The sequence below is a fragment of the Phoca vitulina genome, unplaced genomic scaffold (genome assembly GCF_004348235.1).
Source record: "Phoca vitulina isolate PV1807 unplaced genomic scaffold, GSC_HSeal_1.0 scaffold79, whole genome shotgun sequence".
Taxonomy (NCBI): domain Eukaryota; kingdom Metazoa; phylum Chordata; class Mammalia; order Carnivora; family Phocidae; genus Phoca; species Phoca vitulina.
The window spans coordinates 4147674-4169468 of NW_022589782.1; the positions used below are offsets into that span (position 1 = coordinate 4147674).

Here is a 21795-nt window from a genome sequence, read left to right on the forward strand (position 1 = left end):
TACCTTTCTGGAAAGCTCTACATAAAAACCTCTGAATTTATGGAGCAAAGCTATGATCCTAGAAAAGTAGAGAAAGACTCAACAGGGAAATTCTGACCCTCAGAATAAATATTCCAGAAGCATCGCTTACAAATCTCCTTTTATCTAACACTCTGCAGTCCCACACCAAACACATCCAATTCATTCCTAAAAGCACCATGCTGAAAACAAACTGATGAATCCTTTATCTGCAAACACACAGGGCACTGAGGGCCTTGACAAAAGCATTCCATCATATCAATGAAACAAAGACTCTCTCCCCATTTCATCAAAGATACAGTATCTTATTCTCTTCAGGGATTTTAGAGGAATGATTCCAGGCATTCAAGCCCGCCTTAATATAAATGCCTCATCTCAGAGTGACAAGTTCCTGGAAATCTAACTGGAGTTTAGATTACTGGCAAAGACACTGCAATGAGGAAGCAGATGCCCTTAGTCTCACACGGGCCAAAAATTAGTTTGTGGCTCATTTCTTAAACATTAGCAATCCTCAAGGATTAATGGTTGGGTTTAGCCATCTAGCTGAAAAGAAACGATGTCATAAGGAAAATTCATTTAAGTGGAAAAGGTAAAAGCATAGGTTCTAAAAACACTGACATCTCTGATACTAAATTCTGAATGCACACAGTGGTTTGCTTTGGTACTAAGCCTAAAAGAATTCTGTTTACAAGACACTGTCTTGCTGACTGACATACTTCTGAAATGCTCAAGAGAAAACCGTTCCTCACGGAGTATCAGTGCCACCTAGTGGTGACTCACCATAGTGCCTAATAAGGAGGGACCAGCTTAGACCTAACTCTAAGTTAGTTCTCCCTTCCCTGTGAAGAACAGGGCGGGAACTTCCGAACCTGCTGTCCCTGCCTCAGGTTCCCAAGAGACAGTTTTCACTTTATTTTCCACGGTGGGCCAAACTCTGAAGACCTTACCCTAATGGTGGAAAGCATCCAGAATGTGGATGCTCTCATCTGCAGGGAGGGTCAAGTTCTGAAGCATACGATCATTGAGAATGCCTTATGATGCATTCTCTTTACTGGAAAACGTTACTAAGGGACACAAAAAGATCTGAAATAAATGGAAATATATACTTTGAACTTATCAGGACTCACTTTATTGATATTAATTTCCCCAAACTCATCTATGAATTTGATGAGATTCTAAATCAAAATGCTGTCAGCATTCTCTAACTCCTGTGACCTACTTCCTAGATGCCCTGCCGCAGGCTTTCTGTGCTCCCAGCTGTGTTCCCTGTCCCCAGGGCTCCCTCCCTTCAATGCTTCTTACTCCTGACTACAAAATTTTCCTCTAGCCTAGACCTCCCCTCATGTTCCTGACCCTAGTCACTTTCTAAGTAATTACTGAGACCTACTATGTGCCAGGCATTAGCAAAACATACACATACTGAACGCCTCCATCCTCAAAGCTCTACCTATTTAAAACAGAATCGATTGACCTCCTCTCCTGGAATCTTTTCTATTCTTTTTTTTTTTTTTTTTAAGAGAGGGAGGGGAGAGGGAGAGAATCCTAAGCAGGCTCCAGGCCCAGTGTGGAGCCCAACAAGGCACAGAATCTCATGACCTCAAGATCACGACGTGAGCCAAAATCAACTGTTGGACGCTTAACTAACTGAGCCACGCAGTTTTTCTATTCTACTTGGAATTTTATGTGAATAGTATCATCACCCACTTAGTGGCCCAAACCAGAGAAGTGAGTCATCTGGACTTTTCCCCACCCCTACAGTCAGAATATCTCCTTCTAATCCTATCTCCCCATTATCTTTCAAATCTGTTCCTTTTTTCCACCACCATCATCCATTTTGGTTCTCATGGTATCAGTCAGGACATGCTAGGTTATGCTGCTGGAACAAACTCAAACTTCAGTAGCTCAAAACAGAGACTTATTTCTACATGTCCATCTTGGCAGAAGGAAAAGAGATAATGAACCATTAGCTCTCTTTTTGTGTTAAAAAAATACATTATATAAAATCTACCCCATGAACAAATCTTAAAGTGTACGGTACAATATTGCTAACTATATATGCACTGTTGTACAGCAGGTCTCGAGAACTTCTGCATCTTGGGTGACTGAAATTTCATACCCACTGCATGGCAGCTCCCTGTTTCCGCCTCCCCTAACCTCTGGCAACCACCATTCTATTTTCTGTTTCTGTAAGTGACTACATACCTGCAGTAAGTGGAATCACACAGAATTTGTCTTTTTGTGATAGGCTTATCTCACTAGCATAACTTCTCAAGGTTCACCCATGTTGTAGCATGACAGGATTTCTTTCTTTTCAAATCCTGACTAATGTTCCGTTGTATAGAAAGACATTTCCTTTAGCCATTCATCCACGGTTAGACATTTAGGTTGCTTTTATATCTTGGCTATTGTGAACAATAATGTAATGAACAAGAGTACAAATAGCTCTTCAAAATCCTGTTTCCTTTTTCTTTTTTAAAGATTTTATTTATTTATTTGACAGAGAGAGAGACAGCGAGAGAGGGAACACAAGCAGGGGGAGTGGGAGAGGGAGAAGCAGGCTTCCCGCTGAGCACGGAGCCTGATGCGGGGCTTGATCCCAGGACCCTGGGATCATGACCTGAGCCGAAGGCAGACACTTAACCAACTGAGCCACCCAGGCGTCCCAATTTTTTGAGGACATTCCATACTAGTTTCCATAGGGGATGTACTGTTTTACATTCCCATCAACAATGAACAACGGTTTCAATTTCTTCACATCCTTATCAACACTTATTTTTTTTCCGTTTTTGTGTTGGTGAGCATCCTAGATGTGAAATGACCTCACCGTGGCTTTGATTTGCATTTCCCTGCTGACGAGTGATGCTGAGCACCTTTTCATGTATCTGTTGGCCAACTGTAGGTTTCCTCTGAAGAAATGTCTATTCGAGTCCTTTGCCCATTTTTTAATTGGCTTATTTCTGATTGGCTATTACTGACTTATAGGACTTCCTGTTTATTACTGATATTAACACTTTACCAGAGAAATAATTTACAAATACTTTCTCCCATGCCATAGGCTACTTTTTCACTGTTGATGGTTTCCTTTTCTGTGCAAAGGATTTTCAGTCTGATGCAGTCCCATTTGTCTATTTTTGTTTTTGTTGTCCATGCTATTAGTGTTACAATCATGAAATCAATACAAAGACCAATGTTAGGAAGCTTCCTATGTTTTCTTCTAGGAATTTTAGATTGTTATGTTTCAGTTTTTAATCCATTCTGAGTTGATCTTTGTGGTGTATGATAACATCCAATTTCGTTCTTCTGCAGGCAGTCATGTTTGTCTGGCACCATTTGTCAAGCAGAACGACCTTTCCCCAAGGTGTAATCTTGGTGCCCCTGACTGCAGAGGTGTGGGCTTCCTTCTGGGCTCTCTGTTTGGTTCCACTGGTCTGTAGGTCTGTCTTTATGCCAGGACCATACTGTTTTGATTACTGTAACTCTGTAATATGCTTTGAAGCCAGGAAATATAAGGCCTCCAGCTCTGTTCTTCTTTCTCAAGATTGTTTTGGCTATTTGGGATTCTTCACAGTTCTATATGAATTTTAGGATTGTTTTTTTGTTTCTTCAAAAAAAGCAATTGGTATTTTCATAGGAATTGTGACTAAATCTACAAGTGGCATTGTATAGGTATGACATTTTAACAATATTAACTCTCCTCTATACTGTGTTGGTTCGTTTTAATTGGGGCCTATTTGGCTTCTTGAATCTGGATACCCATTCTCCTTTCCCAGATTTTAGATGTTTTTGGCCATTATTTTTTCAAATAAGCTTTCTGTCTCTTTCTCTCTTCTCCTCCTGAAACTCTTACAGCACATACTCTGGTTCACTTGATGGTGTCCCTCCCACTGGTGCCTCAAGCTTTCCTTATTCTTCATTCTTTTTTTTCCTTTCTGTTCTTCTGACTAGATAATTTCAAATGACCTGTCTTTGAGTTCACTGGTTCTTTCTTCTGATTGGTCAAACCTGATGATGAATCCCTCTAGTGAAATTTTCCATCAGTTATTGTATTCTTCAGCTCCAATTTTGTTTGACTCTTCTCAATTATTTTCTCTGTTGATATTCTCATTTTGTTCACATATCATTTTCCCGAGCTTGTTGAACATCTTTATGATGATTATTTTGAATTGTCAGGTAATTCACATACATATCTCCTTTTCTTTAGTGTCCTTTCTGGAGATCTACTTTGTTCCTTTGGTTGGACTGTATTCCTTCCTATACCTTGTTGCTTTGTGGCAGGATCCACATATTTGAAGAAACAGTCACCTCTCCCGGTTTTTACACACTGGCTTTGTACAGGGAAAGACCTTCACCAGCCAGCCTAGCTATAGATTCTGGGAGCTTTTACTTAGGAGGCGTCTTCTCTGGACTTAACATGTGTAAATTCTCAATTACAGAGGTCTCGCTAAGTTTCTTTTTTTAGGAGCTTATAATCTCTTTCTCCCTCTGGTGTCTGTCTATAGTACTGCAGGTTCTCTGGAGCAGTCCAACTCCTTTTTGTTCTCAGCGGTCCCCAGGCATCCAGACTACAGTGTGGGTCTCATCAGTGCTGAGGTGGGCAAGAAACCAGTCCCTTCAAAACCTCCTCCCCCAAGAAGCTGGAGCACTGGGTGCAGGCTCCACTCTTCCTCTCTCCAAGGGAGAAGCTGCCTGAACTGTGGGTTCTTTGGGGCAGCAGCAAGCCTCCCAGCTCTAGTGTTCTCAGAGGCATCCAGGCATCCATAGTACGCAAGATCCTGTCAGTGCACTGAGTCAGGTGAGACAATAACCAGCCCTTTAGGCAGTACTCCCAAAGGCCAGAACACTGGACACATGTTCCAACTCTTTCCCTCCCCAGGGAGAAGCTGGGAGTTGGGGGTTTTCTCCAGTTCTTTGCACACCAAACTGAGGGGAACGGCAATGGTAGCGTATGTTAGCTTAAAATGTTGCCTTTGGGGGCACCTGGCACCTCAGTTGGTAGAACATGTGACTCTTGGATCTCTGGGTCATGAATTCAAGCCCCATGTTGGGCATAGAGCTTCCTTAAAATAAACAAAAATAAGTAAATATATAAAACGTTGCCTTTGTTCTCAGCAATCTCCAACCTGGTGCTGCTTAGAGTCAGGAAAGACAAAAGCCAGCCCCTTGGGTAGCTGCCCAAGAAGACTGAATGCTGGATTATGTTCGAGTCTTCCCTTTCCCTCCCCCCGGGGGGCGGGGGTGGGGGTGGGGAAGCGAGGATTTAGATGTTTCCTGCATGTGCAGATGGGAGGGTCCCTGGCAAGGGAGTTCCATGAATTTTCCTACAGGCTTCAATGCAGCCGGCTTTGCACTGTCTGGAATGCAGGAGCCTCCTACCTGGTTTCCAAATTTCTCACAAAGGGAACCGGTCTGTGTAATGTTGATCAGTGTTTCCGTAGGGGGCTGGGGAAGGAGGGTCTGGGGCTGCCTACTTGTTGACATCACCCCAAATCATGTTTTTACCACTTTTTCTGCAAGTGACTGACCTCATCCACACTGACATTTCATTGACCAAAAGAAGCTACACGGCCACCTCCAAGTTCAACAAGGCATGTATATCCCTTCCACAGAGAGGAAGCCGAATATTTGATGTTTCTGCTTCAGATCTTAAAAGCCACTGGGACCCTTTCACTGACATCCCAGGTTGATGTTCTGAAGACACTCACAGGACACTGTCTCAGACGACTGCCTGTAACTGTCTTGGGAGAATAATGGCCTCACCTTCTCTTTGGCTTTCCAAATTGTCTATGAACACTTATCGGTAGAGTCTAATTTGGAATTCTTGGAGGAAATGTAGTTCCCAGCTCCATCTTAGCAATTCACGGAGACTCCACAGGAGGGGGCAGTGATGTGCATCTCTGACCTGGACTACAACAGCTGAAGAGATCTCCCTGTTATCTCAGTCCCCTTGCTGTTCCCCCTCTGCCACCTTAAACTGGTGCTCAAGATCTGCATAGCCTGGCCCCACCCAGCTGGTGAGCCTTCAGGATGCTACTCATCTTCAGACCAACATCTTCACTTTTCCTCCACCTAACCTTTCCTTCCCTTGGCTACTGCCTCCCCAGGCATTCCAGTGCTGGGTGCATGGGGAGCACACAGGGCAGTCACGTGCTCCACTTAGTTCCAAAAGCCAGAGACTGTTGGGAAAATTGTTACAGCAACAGCCTGAGGGTGGGGACAAATTATTAAATGGACACATAAATTCTAAGAATACACCCAGATTTTACAAAGAAATGTTAATGCTGAAAACAAAAGGAATAAAATTTAGTCCATTAGTTTAGTTTCTTCCTCCTTTCCCAATGACTACTTTCATTTCTCCACTCCTGCAGTAAGGCAGAGATATTATAATGTTCAACTCTGGTCATGCTATTTTCTTTTTTTAATTTTTAATTTCTTTTTAAAGACTTTACTTATTTGAGAGAGGGAGGGAGGGAGCACAGGCAGGTGGGGGGAGAGGGAGAGGGAGAAGCAGGCTCCCTGCTCAGCAGGGAGCCCGATGCGGGGCTCAATCCCAGGACCCTGAGATCATGACCTGAGCCGAAGGCAGACGTTTAACCAACTGAGCCACCCAGGCGCCCTGGTCATGCTATTTTAGAAAAATGGCTTAAAACATACTTGTCTAGGTTGATGCTAGACGCTTAAAAACTCTAAGTGGCTTGTAAATAGCTGACACATTTTAAGACATTCTTAGCTCACAGGGGAGTCTAGTTAAAAAAAAGATTTTCAGCAGCGAGGTGACTTGATGGCTTTGGCACCCAACACAATCAGTTCTTTTTTTTTTTTTTTTTTTTTTTAAAGATTTTATTTATTTATTTGAGAGAGAGAGAATGAGAGACAGAGAGCATGAGAGGGGGGAGGGTCAGAGGGAGAAGCAGACCCCCTGCCGAGCAGGGAGCCCGATGCGGGACTCGATCCAGGGACTCCAGGATCATGACCTGAGCCGAAGGCAGTCGCTTAACCAACTGAGCCACCCAGGCGCCCCCAACACAATCAGTTCTTATAAGAACAGTTAGTGAATATTCTACCAGATGCGACAGAGATGCCACCATGATACCCAGGCCTTTAACCCTTCATATTTTACATTACGACATCTGCCCTCATAGGAAGAAGGCCTACAACAGGAATCTAGAGCTTTATGACTGGAATTCCACAGGTGACCCCCATCTCTGCAACCATGTCAACCACGATTCACCAAGTACTGATCTTCATTTGCTTTCATTAAAAGGAGAGCACACAAACCCTTCTCACAGGTCAGCACACAGATAACCGGCAGATACACGGCCATGAGTGTAGTCTATAACACCAAAATTCAAATGAATCTAGAAAAAAATTTGCTTCCCTACCTTTCGGCAGCGAGGATTAGGACAACTGAACCTCTTCACATCACTGTCCAACAGAGCAGGAAAGCTGCAGGAGGGGCACCTACAATCAAAACAGCAGAAGGAATATTACTCAGAATATTAAATTGGTTCCATGTTCATACTAATAATGGAATTTTAAGCTGGACAGCCATATCTCCTTTTTAATTAAAACAAGACTGAGGCTCTCCTTTGTGCTGGCTCTTACCAGGAAATGCAGATGCCATTTTGGGTCCTGCCTCAGTGCAAACCACTCAATAAATATATACCCCTACCTTTGTGAGAACTCCTTGCACGTGTCACCTTTCCTCCATCCTCCAACTCAGTGCGTAACGATTGTACCTATAAGCCAAGTGATTAAGAGGTACCAAGGAATGTAAAAATGTGAAATGTGGATTTTCCCATTAATAAAATTATTCCTTATTGCTCAGAAGAAAATGCCAGAAGACCTGGAAGATCCAGTTTTGTTTTTTTTTTTTAAAGATTTTATTTATTTATTTGACAGAGAGAATGAGATAGAGAGAGAATGAGAGTGGGGAGGGTCAGAAGAAGCAGACTCCCTGCCGAGCAGAGAGCCCGATGCGGGACTCAATCCGAGGACTCCAGGATCATGACCTGAGCCTAAGGCAGTCGCTTAACCAACTAAGCCACCCAGGCGCCCCTGGAAGATCCAGCTTTGTTATAGATTTTCATCATCTGATGAAAGTGTTCAGGCAATCTTCATAATGGGGAATGAGGTGACTGATGACACTCTCCAACTCTGAGAACTCACCTGACAAGCTCATCGGCGTAAGCTGCAGCAACTTCCTCTTCAGCTTTCCGCTCGTAGTATTTATACAGGATGGTCTGGGGAAGCACCTTCTCCAGCTCACTGGTTGGGAATGAACATGTGCAACTGCCTTCCATGCAGCTGAGTTCTGACTGGAATTATAAGGTCAGGAAGCAAAAAAAAAAAATTAAATTAAATAAAAGAAAGAAAGAAAGAAAATTCAACCAAATTTTTAGAAAAACAAAAGCCTCAGTGGTTCAAAGCCTCCCTCAATGGGAAGTGGATAAACAGTGGTTAAGAAAGTGACGACACTCAAAACAAGGAAAGCGTGATAAAACCCCACAAAGTCCATCTCTGATATAGCACCAGAGGGCCTCTATCAGTCCAAACCGCAGTAAGGTGGAGAGCAACAAGGAAGGTCATGGTGCAGTGTCTGAAAAGGAGATATTTGTGAGAAGTGAGTTGATTTCCTCCAGGGACCCTGAAAAGGTTGGAGGTCTAGACCTTGGGGAAGGCGGAGGTGAGTCACAGAAGAGGAGACTGACAGGAATACAGACTAAAACCAAGGGGGTTGTTTGGAAAGCCTCTGTCTGGATCCTACCCCTTTCAGATGGAGTCAAGGGACTAACACTCTTCCAAGAGAAAGGAAGACAGCCTCCGGGACAGCTGCTCCAGTGGGCCCTGGCCATCATCTTCAAAGGCATCAGCAGCACACTGAGTCCTTCTCATGCCACATCAGTCCAACTTCCTCTTCTGCCTCTCTCATCCATTTTTAAGGACCCTTGTGATTACACTGGGCCCATCTGGATAATCCAGGCTACTCTTCCCATTTCAAGGCCACCCAACTAGCAACCTTAATTCCCGTCATGTAAGGTAATGTATCCACAGGTTCTGGGATGAGGACAGGGATATCTCTGGGGGACCATTATTCTGCCTGCCACACCATTCTGCTCGTAACGGTTACTCCGTTCTTGACTAAACTGCAACTGACTTTAGACTAACTGATGTTGAATGATTTGATTATTGGTCAGGCATTTATGAAAAGTAATTCTGGGGGGCGCCTGGGTGACTCAAGTCGTTAAGCCTCTGCCTTCAGCTCAGGTCATGATCCCAGGGTCCTGGGATCGAGCCCCGCATTGGGCTCCCTGCTCGGCCGGAGTCGGCTTCTCCCTCTCCCACTCCCTCTGCTTGTGTTCCCTGTCTGGCTGTGTCTCTCTCTGTCAAATAAATTAAAAAAAAAAAAAGGAAAAAGAAAAGTAATTCTGGTTTTTAATCGTTCCTTAAGACAAAACAAAACTCCTTTTCATATTATGTTATGCTGGTATCAACAGACACTAACTTTGCACAGAGAAATATGATCGCGGAAAGGTATTCATTTTTTTTTTAAAGGCTTCTAGTTCTTTTCTTTTTATCTTTTTTTAAAGTTTACTTATTTATTTTTAAGTAACTTCTACACCCAACATGGGGCTCAAACTCATGACCTCCAAATCAAGAGTCACATGCTCTTCTGACTGAACCAGCCAGGTGTCCCAATAGTTATTCATTTTAATACAACTATAAAATCCTTTAAAAATCTTGTTTAAAAAAACCCCAACAATGCACTCTCATTCAAACAGCTGCAAGGATCTCTTCATTTTTTATTACAAAAAGGACTGATGAGTGAAGAAGTCGGTGCTCCTGGAATAGGCATGGGGGCACAGAGGAACAGCGCCATCCCCCAAGAAGAAATCTACTCTGCTTACAACCAACACAATCACACCAGCCAGGGGCTGTCTAGGAATCACACACATACCAGCATGTCTTAAAAGCTCCAGCTCACCCCAGGAAGAGCAATTCGACGAGGCATTTACACTTGCCTATAAATGGGGTCTCATACTCTGTGAACATTTCCTGCGTGTGGGAATATTACATGATTCTCACCTTTCCAGATCCAAAGACTGCCTCTTGGGCATATCTGATGAGACATTCTTTGCAGAACAAGTGAGCATCCGCACATTGAGTAAGCTCCTCGAATGGAAACTCCCCATAGCAGCAGCGGCACTCAATCAGCTGGCCGTCCTGCGGGCCGTCAGAGACACATGAGATGCTGTACACTGAAGCAGAGGGGCAGCTAGGTTTCATATTCCCCCATTCCCAAACACACGCTGAGGTCAAAAGCCACCTCTAGAAGCCATAAGACATCGATGAGCTATTTTCTGCTCTGTACATCTAGCTTGAGGTGCTAGTACAAATATTAATATATAACTAAAGATAGTGAGAATTTTCATGGGTTTTTATTCTTCAGAGTCATCCTTTGTACAAAGTGATCATATCATGAGTTCCATGGTGTCAACAGAACCATAACATCTATACTCAGATGCTAATATGACTATGAGAGTCAGGGACAAGTGGCATGAGAGATGTTATTCCAAAAAGCTTCCAAAGTTGGATTTTGCTCTTCTTATTAGAGGGCAGGAGTTGTGAGGGGGCTGTGTCTCAGCCCACACTGTATCTTATGGGACCATGAAGCTAGCTAGAGCATAACCTCCAGTACTTGAACACCATGAAACCTGCTCTTCTCATTGGCAGAGACAGACCCAGACCCCAGTCCATTCCCACTATGCTAGAAAAGGCCACGAGGTGAGGACAGCAGATAGTGGACAAAAGCGACCTGGTCCTGCGGTCAGACATATCTCTTCCAACTTTTTGACACGAGAATTCTAAATTTTCCTCTAAAAGTCTGTTCAATGGATTCCAGGAAATTTTTTTTTTAAGAGAAACAACTCTGTCATTATCTGTGCTTCAATTCTGATCCAGTCTGGGATTAGGAGTACCCATCATGGTTCAAGCACCTAACTGTAACTTGGTTGAACCATAAACCCAGCAGATCAACAGGAAGCAATCTGCCTCCAGGAATTGATAAAGAAAAACAGGTCACGTAAATACCCAGAATAAATGAATTAGTGAGATTTCAAACTACCTTTTGATACTGTTCTTCATTCATCTGCAGGGCAAGCAAAAAGTCTTCATGCTGAAGAACAAAACCAATACATGCAGACACAAATTTAGTAAAGATGCCACAAACATTTAGCATTTATTTCCATAAACATAAAAGAACTCTATTACGAATAATCATCTCTTCAGTTACACAGTTTAGTAGCTTAAAAAGGTACCTCAGAGTAAACTTAAAATGCACAAGAAAGCTAAATATAAAAAAAGGAAACCAAACAAATACTAGAAAATATGAGGGACGCTTTCTTGAATCTGACTCAAAATGTAGAAGGAATAAGGGGAAAGACGGGTACATAACAACACTTTTGAATAGCAAAGAATAGCATAAGCAAACAAGAAACCAAATGGGTAAAAACCAAGTCTGACAATATCTTTTGTTGGTGAGAATGCAAACCAACACAACCACTATGGAAGAAACTTGGCATTATATAACACGGTACCTAAGTATTTAGGTACTTTGATTCATCCAAAGCACATCGAGGAATGTATTCTTAAGATACTCTGGGGCAGAAATAGGAAAAACAGTATGCTCAAGGTTATTTAATGTCATGGCACTATTTATAATAGCAAAAAACAATGGAAACAACTTTGGATGTCCATTAAGGAGAGTAACTGAATCAACACTGCTACTGCAGACTATGGCACACTAGGCAGTTTTAACAAGGAAAGAAAAACCTCTGGTTTGCTTAAGATTGATCATCAGGATGCACTGCTAAGTTTAAAAGCAAGGGGCAGGGGCGCCTGGGTGACTCAGATGGTTGGGCGTCTGCCTTTGGGTCAGGTCATGATCCCAGGGTCCTGGGATCGAGCCCCGCATTGGGCTCTCTGCTTGGGAGGGGGGCCTGCTTCTCCCTCTCCCTCTACTGTTCCCCCTGCTTGTGCTCTCTCGCTCTGTCAAATAAATAAATAAAATCTTAAAAAGAAATAAAATAAAAGCAAGGGACAGAAAAGTGTGCTACCTTTCAGGTAAGAAAGATAGGCAAAACCAAAAAAACCCCAACAACCCCCCCCCCGATACATTTACTTTTACATAAAATAAGGAAAGACAGTCAAGACTATTAACAAGGGTTATATAGAGGGGCACCTGTCTGGCTCAGTCGGAAGAGCCTGTGGCTCTTGATCTTGGGGTCATGAGTTTGAGCCCTACATTGGGTGTACAGATTACTTAAATAAACTTAAAAAAAAATTAAAAACCAAAAACCAAGGAACGCCTGGGTGGCTCAGTTGGTTAGGTGTCCAGCTCTTGATTTCGGCTTAGGTCATGATCTCAGGGTCCTGGGATCCAGCCAGAGTCATGCTCAGCAGGGAGTCTGCTTGAGATTCTCTCTCCCTCGGCCCCTCCCCCTGCTAGCACATTCTCTCTCAAATAAATAAATCTTAGAACAAAAAACCCAAAAAACCAATACCTTAAAATTTGTAAACTTGTTTATCATTTATCATATCAAAACTTCATTGTTTATCAGGTTAATGGCATAACCACACAGACTTATTCCAAGTGACTTTTTAATATTTTGATTTCATATTCCTAATCTGATATAATCTGACAAGAAAATTATCAATAAATCTTAGACTGTATTCAGTAGCCTTTTTTTTTTTTTAAAGATTCCATCTATCAATTTGACAGAGAGAGACACAGTGAGAGAGGGAACACAAGCAGAGGGAGTAGGAGAGGGAGAAGCAGGCTTCCCGCTGAGCAGGGAGCCCGATGCGGGACTCAATCCCAGGACCCTGGGATCATGACCCGAGCCGAAGGCAGACGCCCAACGACTGAGCCACCCTTATTGGTAATAATATGGACTGTTGTTTTGGAAATATTAAGTACATAATATAGGATAAAGAAAATAAGTCATTATATTAATACTGCGTAGAATCAAGATTTTCAGCATAAGAGGAAAGAAGTACAAACATAAAATGAAAGAAGTTTAAAAAACCCCTGTAAACCAAATTTGAAACAGCAGCCTCAGTATGAATTCCCACTAAAAGAAAATAAGGTGCACTGGAGAGGCGGGTGACTCCAGGTCCAGGTCAAGAAAAGCAGAGGTTGAACCTGGGTCACCTTGTGTGCCAGAAAGGAGGGGTGTCGTCAAGAACAACTGAGGCCAGGACAGAGTCAATGATCTGAAGGGGATACCGCTGGCCAGACGTGGAACAATATGGACGAGGATAAGGACTACAAAGAAGCATTCCGCCAACACTTTTAACACTTTTCTGATGAGAAATTAATGACTGTGACGGTCTGATACTGTACCATGTGCAAACATCTGGAAGACCTACATAACTCACAAATTAGTGTTTTAGAGGCTAAAATCACGCATGTGTGGAAGATCCATTAAAGTGCAAGCTACACCAACAGGCTTTCATGTAACAGATGAGAAGGAACTGTGACAGATGGATCAAAACTTCTAATTTCTGCCTGAGATCTAGAGTTTTATCATTGGCCACAAATAATCATTTGATTTTTGAGATGGTGTCTGCCCAATGCCTACTCCTGAATAATCAATTTTTCTGTCAGCATTTTTTCAAGTAAAAATAGTGTTTTGTGGGGGGGGAAGTGCCTCATTCGGCAGCTTGCAACTCAAAGGCACAAGTGCTTCTTGGACATCATCACAGTCAGGACGCGGCAAGAGCACTTAGTGTGGACTTCCCACGTTGTCACACAGAGCAGCAAAAACGTAACGTGCTCAAGGGTCAAAATTTGATAAAATGAATAAATTTTACTGTTTCATTGAAGGCATTATTTATTATTAGTTATTTTTTTTGAGAGCAAGTGAGCGAGCACACGCATGCATGTGGCGGGGGGGGGAGAGGGCCCAGTGCAGAGCTGGACATGGGGCTCAATCTCAAGACCCTGAGATCATGACCTGAGCTGAAATCAGGAGTCAGACCTTCCCCAACTGAGCCGCCCAGGTGCCCCTCATCAAAGGCATTTTTAAATAACATGGACTTCTTTCTTAAATGTGAGTGCATGGTGGTGAAGAAAGGTGCCACCGACTTGATTTATGCTGAGGTACCACTGCTGTTGTTTTGTCAGAACAAATTCAACAAAGTGAAACAGGCAAATATAACGTCTCATCATCAGGGTAAGAGATCTGACCTCACCGACCTCCTAAAGAGTCTTGGGAACTCAGGGGTTCATGGGTCAAATTGAGAGCCACTGGTCCAGAAAATATGTAGTAAACCACCAGTACATAAACATTCAGGTTGTCTCGCACACTTGACAGTTTATTTGGAAGAACTGAAGAGCTAACTGGGATCTCTCTCCGGTTGTTCTTCATTATTAGAGGTTGAGGGAGGTGAAATACATATATATGTTCATTAAGCTCCAATTAAAATTCTCTAACAGGGCGCCTGGGTGGCTCAGTCAGTTAAGCGGCTGCCTTCGGCTCAGGTCATGATCCCAGGGTCCTGGGATCGAGTCCCGCATGGGGCTCCCTGCTCTGCGGGGAGCCTGCTTCTCCCTCTCCCTCTGCCTGCTTCTCTGCCTACTTGTGCTCTCTGTCAAATAAATAAATAAAATCTTAAAAAAAAAAAAAAAAAAAAAAATTCTCTAACATAAATCTGATTTATAAAATGGTGAACTTTAGTCAATATCCTTACAAAACCCAGTTGTTTTTTAAAAAGCTTTATAAGTGTATTAGTTTATCCAAACCAACTGCTTCAAAGAAAATGTAAATCTTAAAAGATAGTTTTATACTAAGTCCTAAGAGCAAACCAGAATGCCAGAAACACACCCCAAACCCATCCTCCTACCTCTGCCATTTCTTTGATTTTCTGCTCATAGAACTCCTGCTCTTGCTGCACAGCTGGAAGAAGGGCACGCCGGTCGTAAGACCTACAATGTCGCCGCTTATTTTCCAGAAAGAACATCCTCTTTTCTATTTTTATGTCACCTAGAAGACATGTGACAATGCAAAATCATGCAGACAACTGTTGTGAGGAATCCAGGGCATCCCTTCCAAGCTCCTGTGGCCCAGTCCCCCCACGTACCCCCCCAAACAGTAAGTTTCTAACTCTGGTAACGTACTCTACATGTGGGAAAATTCAGCCCCTTACCATTCCCTAACTTATCATGCACATATTTTGACTTTAATGTTTTCTTTTTCCTTGTTATGCTCCAAATGGAAGGTCCCTCCTATCCTGGCAGTACTGCACTGTGTGAATATACCACACTTTATTATTATTCATTCTACTGAGGACAGCTGGGTTTATAGTTGTGGGTTACTATTGCTGAATGTGTCTGCAATTCAGCAGAGCATAAATGAGGGAGTGGAAGTGCTGGATCATAGACAGGCATATCTGCAGCTTTAGAAAATAGTGCCAGTTCTGCAAAGCAGTTGTGCCAGTTTACACGCTCCCTCCACTGGCAGTGTGTCGTACCACGTCCTTATCACCTGTACCGTCAGCTTGTAATTGCAGCCATTCTGGTAGGTGCACATGTGTCTGATGAAGGTTTTTTAAACTTTTTACTTTGAAACCCTTCATATACAAAAGCTGAAAGAGTAGTACCTAAATGTACAATAAGTAACATTTAGAGTAAAAGATAACAGAATGATAAATATCAGACCATGTAACTGGCCTGTTCAGCTTTTTTATTTCTGTGGATTTGGTAATTTATATTTTCTAGAAAACTGCTTATTCCACCCAAGATCTTCTATTCACTCTCTGAAGTCTCTTCTTCATAACACCTTCTGTCTTCATCAGTATTTACTCTATCTGGTTCCTGATCCTTCTCCCACTTATTCTCTTCAGCAATTATTCTGGCTACTTCAGTACCGTCTCCGTAGAAATTCTAGGATAAACCTGCCTGTGGCTACCAAAAAGCTTTGATGGGATCTGTAGATCAATTCAGGGAGGACTGACATCCTTACGACATTGAGTCTTCCTGCCAATGATCACAAAACAGGTCTCCACTGACTTCCACCTTTGGTTTCTTTCTTGAGTGTTTTCTAGTTTTTACCACAAGTCTTAATACATGTTTTGTTAGATTTAAACCAAGTATTTAATGGGAGGGGGAGTAATTACAAATAGTATTATACTTTGATTTCCACATGCTCATTGCCAGTATATAGAAACATAATCGGTTTTTGTAGGTTGACCTTATACCTTGCAATGATACTCAATGACTCTAGAAGATGTATTTTCGGTAGATTCCTTGGAGTTTCCTCATTGGCTATAACTTTGAATTCATGTTGAACAGCAGTAAACAGAAGACCTCCTTCCCCCATTCCTGATTTAGGGGGAAAGGATTCACCATTAAATAAAAGTATTAGCTTTAGGTTTTCTTGTAGATGTTATCAAGTTGAAGAAGCTCCTCTCAAGCTCCTAATTTTCTGAATTTTAATCATGACTAGGTGTTAAATATTGATAAATGCTTTTCCGCATCAATTAACATGGTCACGTAATTTTCCTCCTTTAACCTGTTAATATGGTGGATCATACGGATTGTTCTTCAAAATATTAAACAAGCCTCGCACCCCTGGAATACACCTGACTTGATCATGGCACATAATTTTTTTATATATTGCTAACTTCTATTTGCTGCTATTTTGTTAACGAATTTTGCATGCCTATTCATGAGGGATATTGGTCTATAGTTTTTTGTGCCGTCTTTATCTGCTTTTGTTATCTGGGTTAATACTGACTTCATAAAATGAGCTGGAAAGTGCTTCCTACTCTTATTTTCTAGAAGCTACTATGTAGAATTAGTGTTAATTTTTCTAAACATTTTTAGAAGAATTTGTCAGTGAAACCAAAGGAGGCTGGAGATTTCTTTTCTGGGAGACTTAAAATTATGAATTCAATTTCCTTGAGAGCTACAGGGCTATCTAAATTATCTATTTAAACATGGGTAAGTCTTGGTATTTTGTCGTTTTTTTTGAGGAATTGGTCCATTTCATTTGTCAGATTTATGTGTGTAAAGTTGTTCACGGTATTCTGCATTAGCAGTTTGTAGGGTCTATGGTGAGATCCCCTATAAAGGGTGAAAACTCCTGATACCGGTAATTTATGTCTTCTTTTGTCTTGGTCAGCTTTGCGAGATAGTATGTTGTATTTTTTGATGTTCAGTTTACATCCAGATTCTACCCAGGCTCTTCATGAGAAGACTGTCTACTGGTCAGCTCATAAAACCATAAAAAGGACAGTGGAGGGAGAATCCTGACTCCCTCTTTGAGCCAAGCAACGTATAACCCAAATAGCGGTGCTAGGATGGAAAAATGGCCGAAAAGGTGAAAAATTAGATTCCTGGAGCAGATAGATGGAGGACTCTCAGACTATCTATACTTGTAAATTGCTGTCAAGGAAGGTTAAGTGTATCTGTTAGCCGTAAATATTAACGCTGTGTGTTGTCTCTACACAGCAGACTCATCTGGAGTATTCTGTCCACCCAGACTTTCAAACAGATTCTGACAAGCTAGAGGAGACACACAGAGAAGGGCAGTCAGAAAGACAAAGAAGCAACAGACAGATTCCAAGTCTTTTCAGATACAAGAACTACACCCATGGCAAGAAATTTCGGGAAGGTGCATTTTGACCTGATATAAAAGACGTTTCTAAAAGATAGAGCTGACCAACAAGGGAGTGGACCATCTTGCAAAGTGGTACTTTCTTTTCTCTACCACTGACAGAAACAAATATGGATCGACTATGTATTTGGGATGTCGAGTCTAGACTGGATAAATTTAGCTGAATAAAGAACCACCTACACACTGCCCCCACTTTCTCATTCTTTGGCAGACTTGTGAGAATGTCATGACAGGAGAGCACTGCACCACAGACTAGCTCGGGGACCTCAGGAATCAGAGCCTAGGGGTTTCCTTTTAGATCCTGAGGAGCTCAGAACCCCCAAAAACTTTCCAACTCTGTGGTTAGCTCCTAGATTTTCCATTTAGTCAGACCTGAAATAAAGTTACACAACTAAGTACAGATTTAAGAGAAAGACAAATAAGAGGAAACAAAAGGAAAATATTCCTGTTTATGACATAATCTATAGGAAAAGTTACAGTGGGCTCTTTTCTCAAACACAAGCAACTCAGATCAAATGTGATGTAAAATTCAACACATTTACCCTGGGGGTGGGGGTTAGACCCAAAGTAACGTCTCTGGAAGGGCTCTCGGCAGTTGTGTCATCAATAACAGAACGTTCAGCACATAAGTGGCTGTTTAGGAACTGCTGGCCTTTCCTGTGCAGAAGCCACTCTCTCAGGTGCACAAATGATCCCTCTGCAGTAAGCAATCAATCTCTGGCCTAGGTAATTTTACTAGAGATAAAGTTAATTCTTGTCTAACCTTCAAGACCAGCCCCCCACCCACCCCGCCTGAGAGTGTCCCCAAACACTTCCCCACATGTGAGTTCTTTGCCACTGCACACAATGTTCCGGTCACGGTGTACCCTAGGCAGAAAGAAGGAGGGTGACAACCACAGCCACTTCCTAAACATACAAATGTGTCCCCAAAGCAGGCCACGCAGCCAGTCCTTGGGCTTGCCTGGCAGGGTGGCCATGCCACAGCGGCCTTTACAGGCTGCGTGGGAAGGAGAGGGCTCTGCACGGCCGCTTCACACAGTCAGCAAAACTCAAAGTTGGCCATTACCTTGTTCAAACTTGAAATCTATGTAAGAATACTGATTCATTTCTTTTCTCTTTTTTCTTTTTCCGCTGGTTTCTGGAGATAGCTCCTGCCATTTTTTAATGGCATCAGAAAAGGCCTAAAAATTGAGAAACAGAAAAGTTACTGCTGTAAATGGGACACAAGAATACAGGAAACGCAGGCAACCCCAAATCTCATTCTGACTCACAGTTTCAGCCAGCTCCCCTGCATAGCTTAAAAGAAACAGGCTGCAGAATTATTTTCATTTTCTGACTTTCATAAACTGCTGAAAGGGCAGAGCCGAATGTTTACTGACAAAGGGCAACATAAGAAAACAGCAAGTGTGCAAGCTGTCCTTGGCTACGTACAGCGTGGGTCACCTAACAGATGGCTGGTGACTCAGACTCTACAGTCACACCCTAAATGGCATACCTCTGGGACCACTTTCCACCAACACTCCCATATTCCTTGCAGCTTCACCTGCGTCCCCTCTTTGTACAGCACACTGGAGGGCAAAAGTTGTATGCCAGTGATAATCCCTTTTCTTCTGTACCCTCAGCTTTTTAAAAATCTTTCCAATTGACATTTCAATGTGCTCAAGTCTTTGCCATCTTAAAAAAAAAAAAAAAAATCCCTCCTCCCCTGGCCTCCTTCCCCTTTCAGGTACCAGCCACCACACCCCAGCCTGAACCGTCAAAGGGGCCATCTGTCCACGTTTGCTCATCTCACCTTGCATGCGCTTCCCAACTCCCTCCAATGGGGCACCGAAGCCCATCTTTCCACTAGCTTACCTACTTGGTAACAGGAGGCAAACTCCTGCCCCTATGTTTTGGTCCTCATCTCACCTAGCCTCTCGGCAGTACTGCTAACACAGAGTGCTCCCCGCTTCTGGCGTCCCACCTCCTCTCTGCCCACTCCTCCTCGCCACCCACCCTCCACTTGTCTTTACATGCTGGGAGGCTTCCAGGCAGCCTCAGCTCTCCCAGCTCTCCCTGTGCCTACCTCGTCCAAGCTGGGGAGGTCACCCTGCATGTGCTGATGACCCTCACGATTCCACCTCTTTTGGCCATTTAAGCACCCAAATGAATTCTTTGTACTTGGATGTCTCACAAGCCTCACTCAACAGGCTGGCAACTCAATGCTTCCCAGGCTGAATTCATGATCCTTTCCCTCCAAATTGGCTCTTCTACAGTATTCCTCATCCCAGGAAAGGACACCCCCAAACCCCCTTACTGAACTCCTCCTTATAGAACACTCAGGTTTGTGGTTAAATGTCTCTTGCTCAGGGAGGCCTTCCTGGAGCCTCTCGGTCCACCCGCTACACTCTTTCCAAGTACCTTACATTTTTCTTTTGAAATGCTGATAACAGTAATGATACACTTATTTGATTCTGTTTCATGTCATCCCCTCCACTGGACAATGGGCTTCTGGAAGACAGAAAAGGTGACCAAAGCCCAGGGTGTATCCTTGGCAACCTGCATGGTTTGCATTTCATACTCTTGGTGAATAATAAAAGGTTACAGGGATATCTATGTGTTACAGGAATGTTGCTAGTTAAGTCACATTCTGAATGTTTATCTTAGGAAAACAGCTGTGTGTCCCTCTGGTAAAATGAAAGAAAGAGAAAACAATTATTTTAGCTACAGAAGAGGGACAGATCATCTTTCCATCTTCATCTACCTTCTATCCCCTCCTTTCCAAAGCTCTCAGGTTTGGGAGCAGGAAGGGAATCACCATGTGCTTATACACTTCTGTGAGTGAAGCACTCTGTGTGGGTCTGGTGACCCCTCCGGTCATGGGATTCTCACAGCAACTCTCTGAGGAAGGGGTTCTTTCATAGCAGAGGAAGCGAGGCTTACAGAGAAGGATATCACCTTGTCCTCACAGAGCAGTTCAGGGAAACCCACCAAGAGCTGGCCAACAGAAGTCATCCTACTACCTCTCCATCTCCCTGATCAACATCCTCCCTTGCTTTGTTTCTTCTTTCTGGAGTTCTGACTGTCCGAGGTGTTCCGCACAAACCTTAGGTACCAATCTTAAAGTCACATGTATATACTCCACAGCAAGACCACTAATTTCTACCAAGTTCTACCTAGAAGGTAAACACTCCATTCTTGAATTAGGGCTATTTGCAAAAACCCAGGAAAAAAGGCAGGACAAGTTATGATAACCTGAATTTTATAAATGAGGTGATTAAAGGGTAGATGTCATTTATCAGCAACTAATGAATGGCAATGTGAACTCAGAGCTTGTTAACTGGTAGCCCACTGGGTCTTCAACCACACCACCCTCTTGTCTGGAGGTGAAATGAGGTCATTACCTTGGTCCCATTTAAATACTATTTCTAGTTAGAAGGAAAAAAATCCATACTGACCCTTGTCAAGTAAAGTGTACCTTAAAACAAATGTTGCCAACAAATTAAAGGAGCCTGCAAAATCTTACTTCAGTAGTTACGACAACCATCCCTTTTCTTAATATTAACTAAAGATCTAGTTAAATAGACCAAATACAATTATAAATCAGAGTTCTTCCCTTTCAAGAACTGCTAGTTATAATTCACACCTACATACCCAAAGGCACCATGGTTACTTGTTTTTTTTTTTTGCCTCTGCACGTAAGATTTCTCCAGTGAAAACATCTTTCCCTTAAGATCCTGTTCAAATAACACCCTCGTTTCTTTCCTGGTGCTCTCATGTACTTTTATTCGTTCTTCTCTAATACTCATCACACCGTTTTAATCTTTTTTTCCCTTTAATCTTCTCAAATAGACTGAAAGCTCTTTGGAAGGAAGCTAATTTGTGTTCTACAGATGCCACGGTCTTCAGGATCTAGCCGATAATTATCACAAAGTACTCAAAAAAACCTACCAGGAGGAACACAGGAACAACAGATATTGTAAATAATTTTTCCTTTTACACTTATCTGGCATTTCTCCCTCCAGCTTGCTCACATTCACAAATCAAATCCCCACTCAAGGTACTGGTTCTGAGAACCAAGGATACAGTCTGCTAAGATTCTTAGAATATCTTAACTTTT

At 42.6% G+C, this 21795-nt stretch overlaps 1 protein-coding gene across 2 annotated transcripts in view; it reads right to left on the reverse strand.

Annotated features, from left to right (window-relative positions):
• The window catches only part of RNF216 (ring finger protein 216), a 147663-nt gene that overhangs the window by 77770 nt on the left and 48098 nt on the right, over positions 1-21795 (reverse strand). For both annotated transcript variants that reach the window (XM_032394110.1, XM_032394111.1), the window contains exons 8-13: positions 18763-18877; positions 14923-15062; positions 11141-11191; positions 10102-10239; positions 8185-8333; positions 7398-7476 (exon numbers count right to left, since the gene is read on the reverse strand). In XM_032394110.1, the coding sequence (XP_032250001.1) occupies positions 7398-7476; positions 8185-8333; positions 10102-10239; positions 11141-11191; positions 14923-15062; positions 18763-18877 (672 nt within the window). The remainder of the gene's footprint in view (positions 1-7397; positions 7477-8184; positions 8334-10101; positions 10240-11140; positions 11192-14922; positions 15063-18762; positions 18878-21795) is intronic.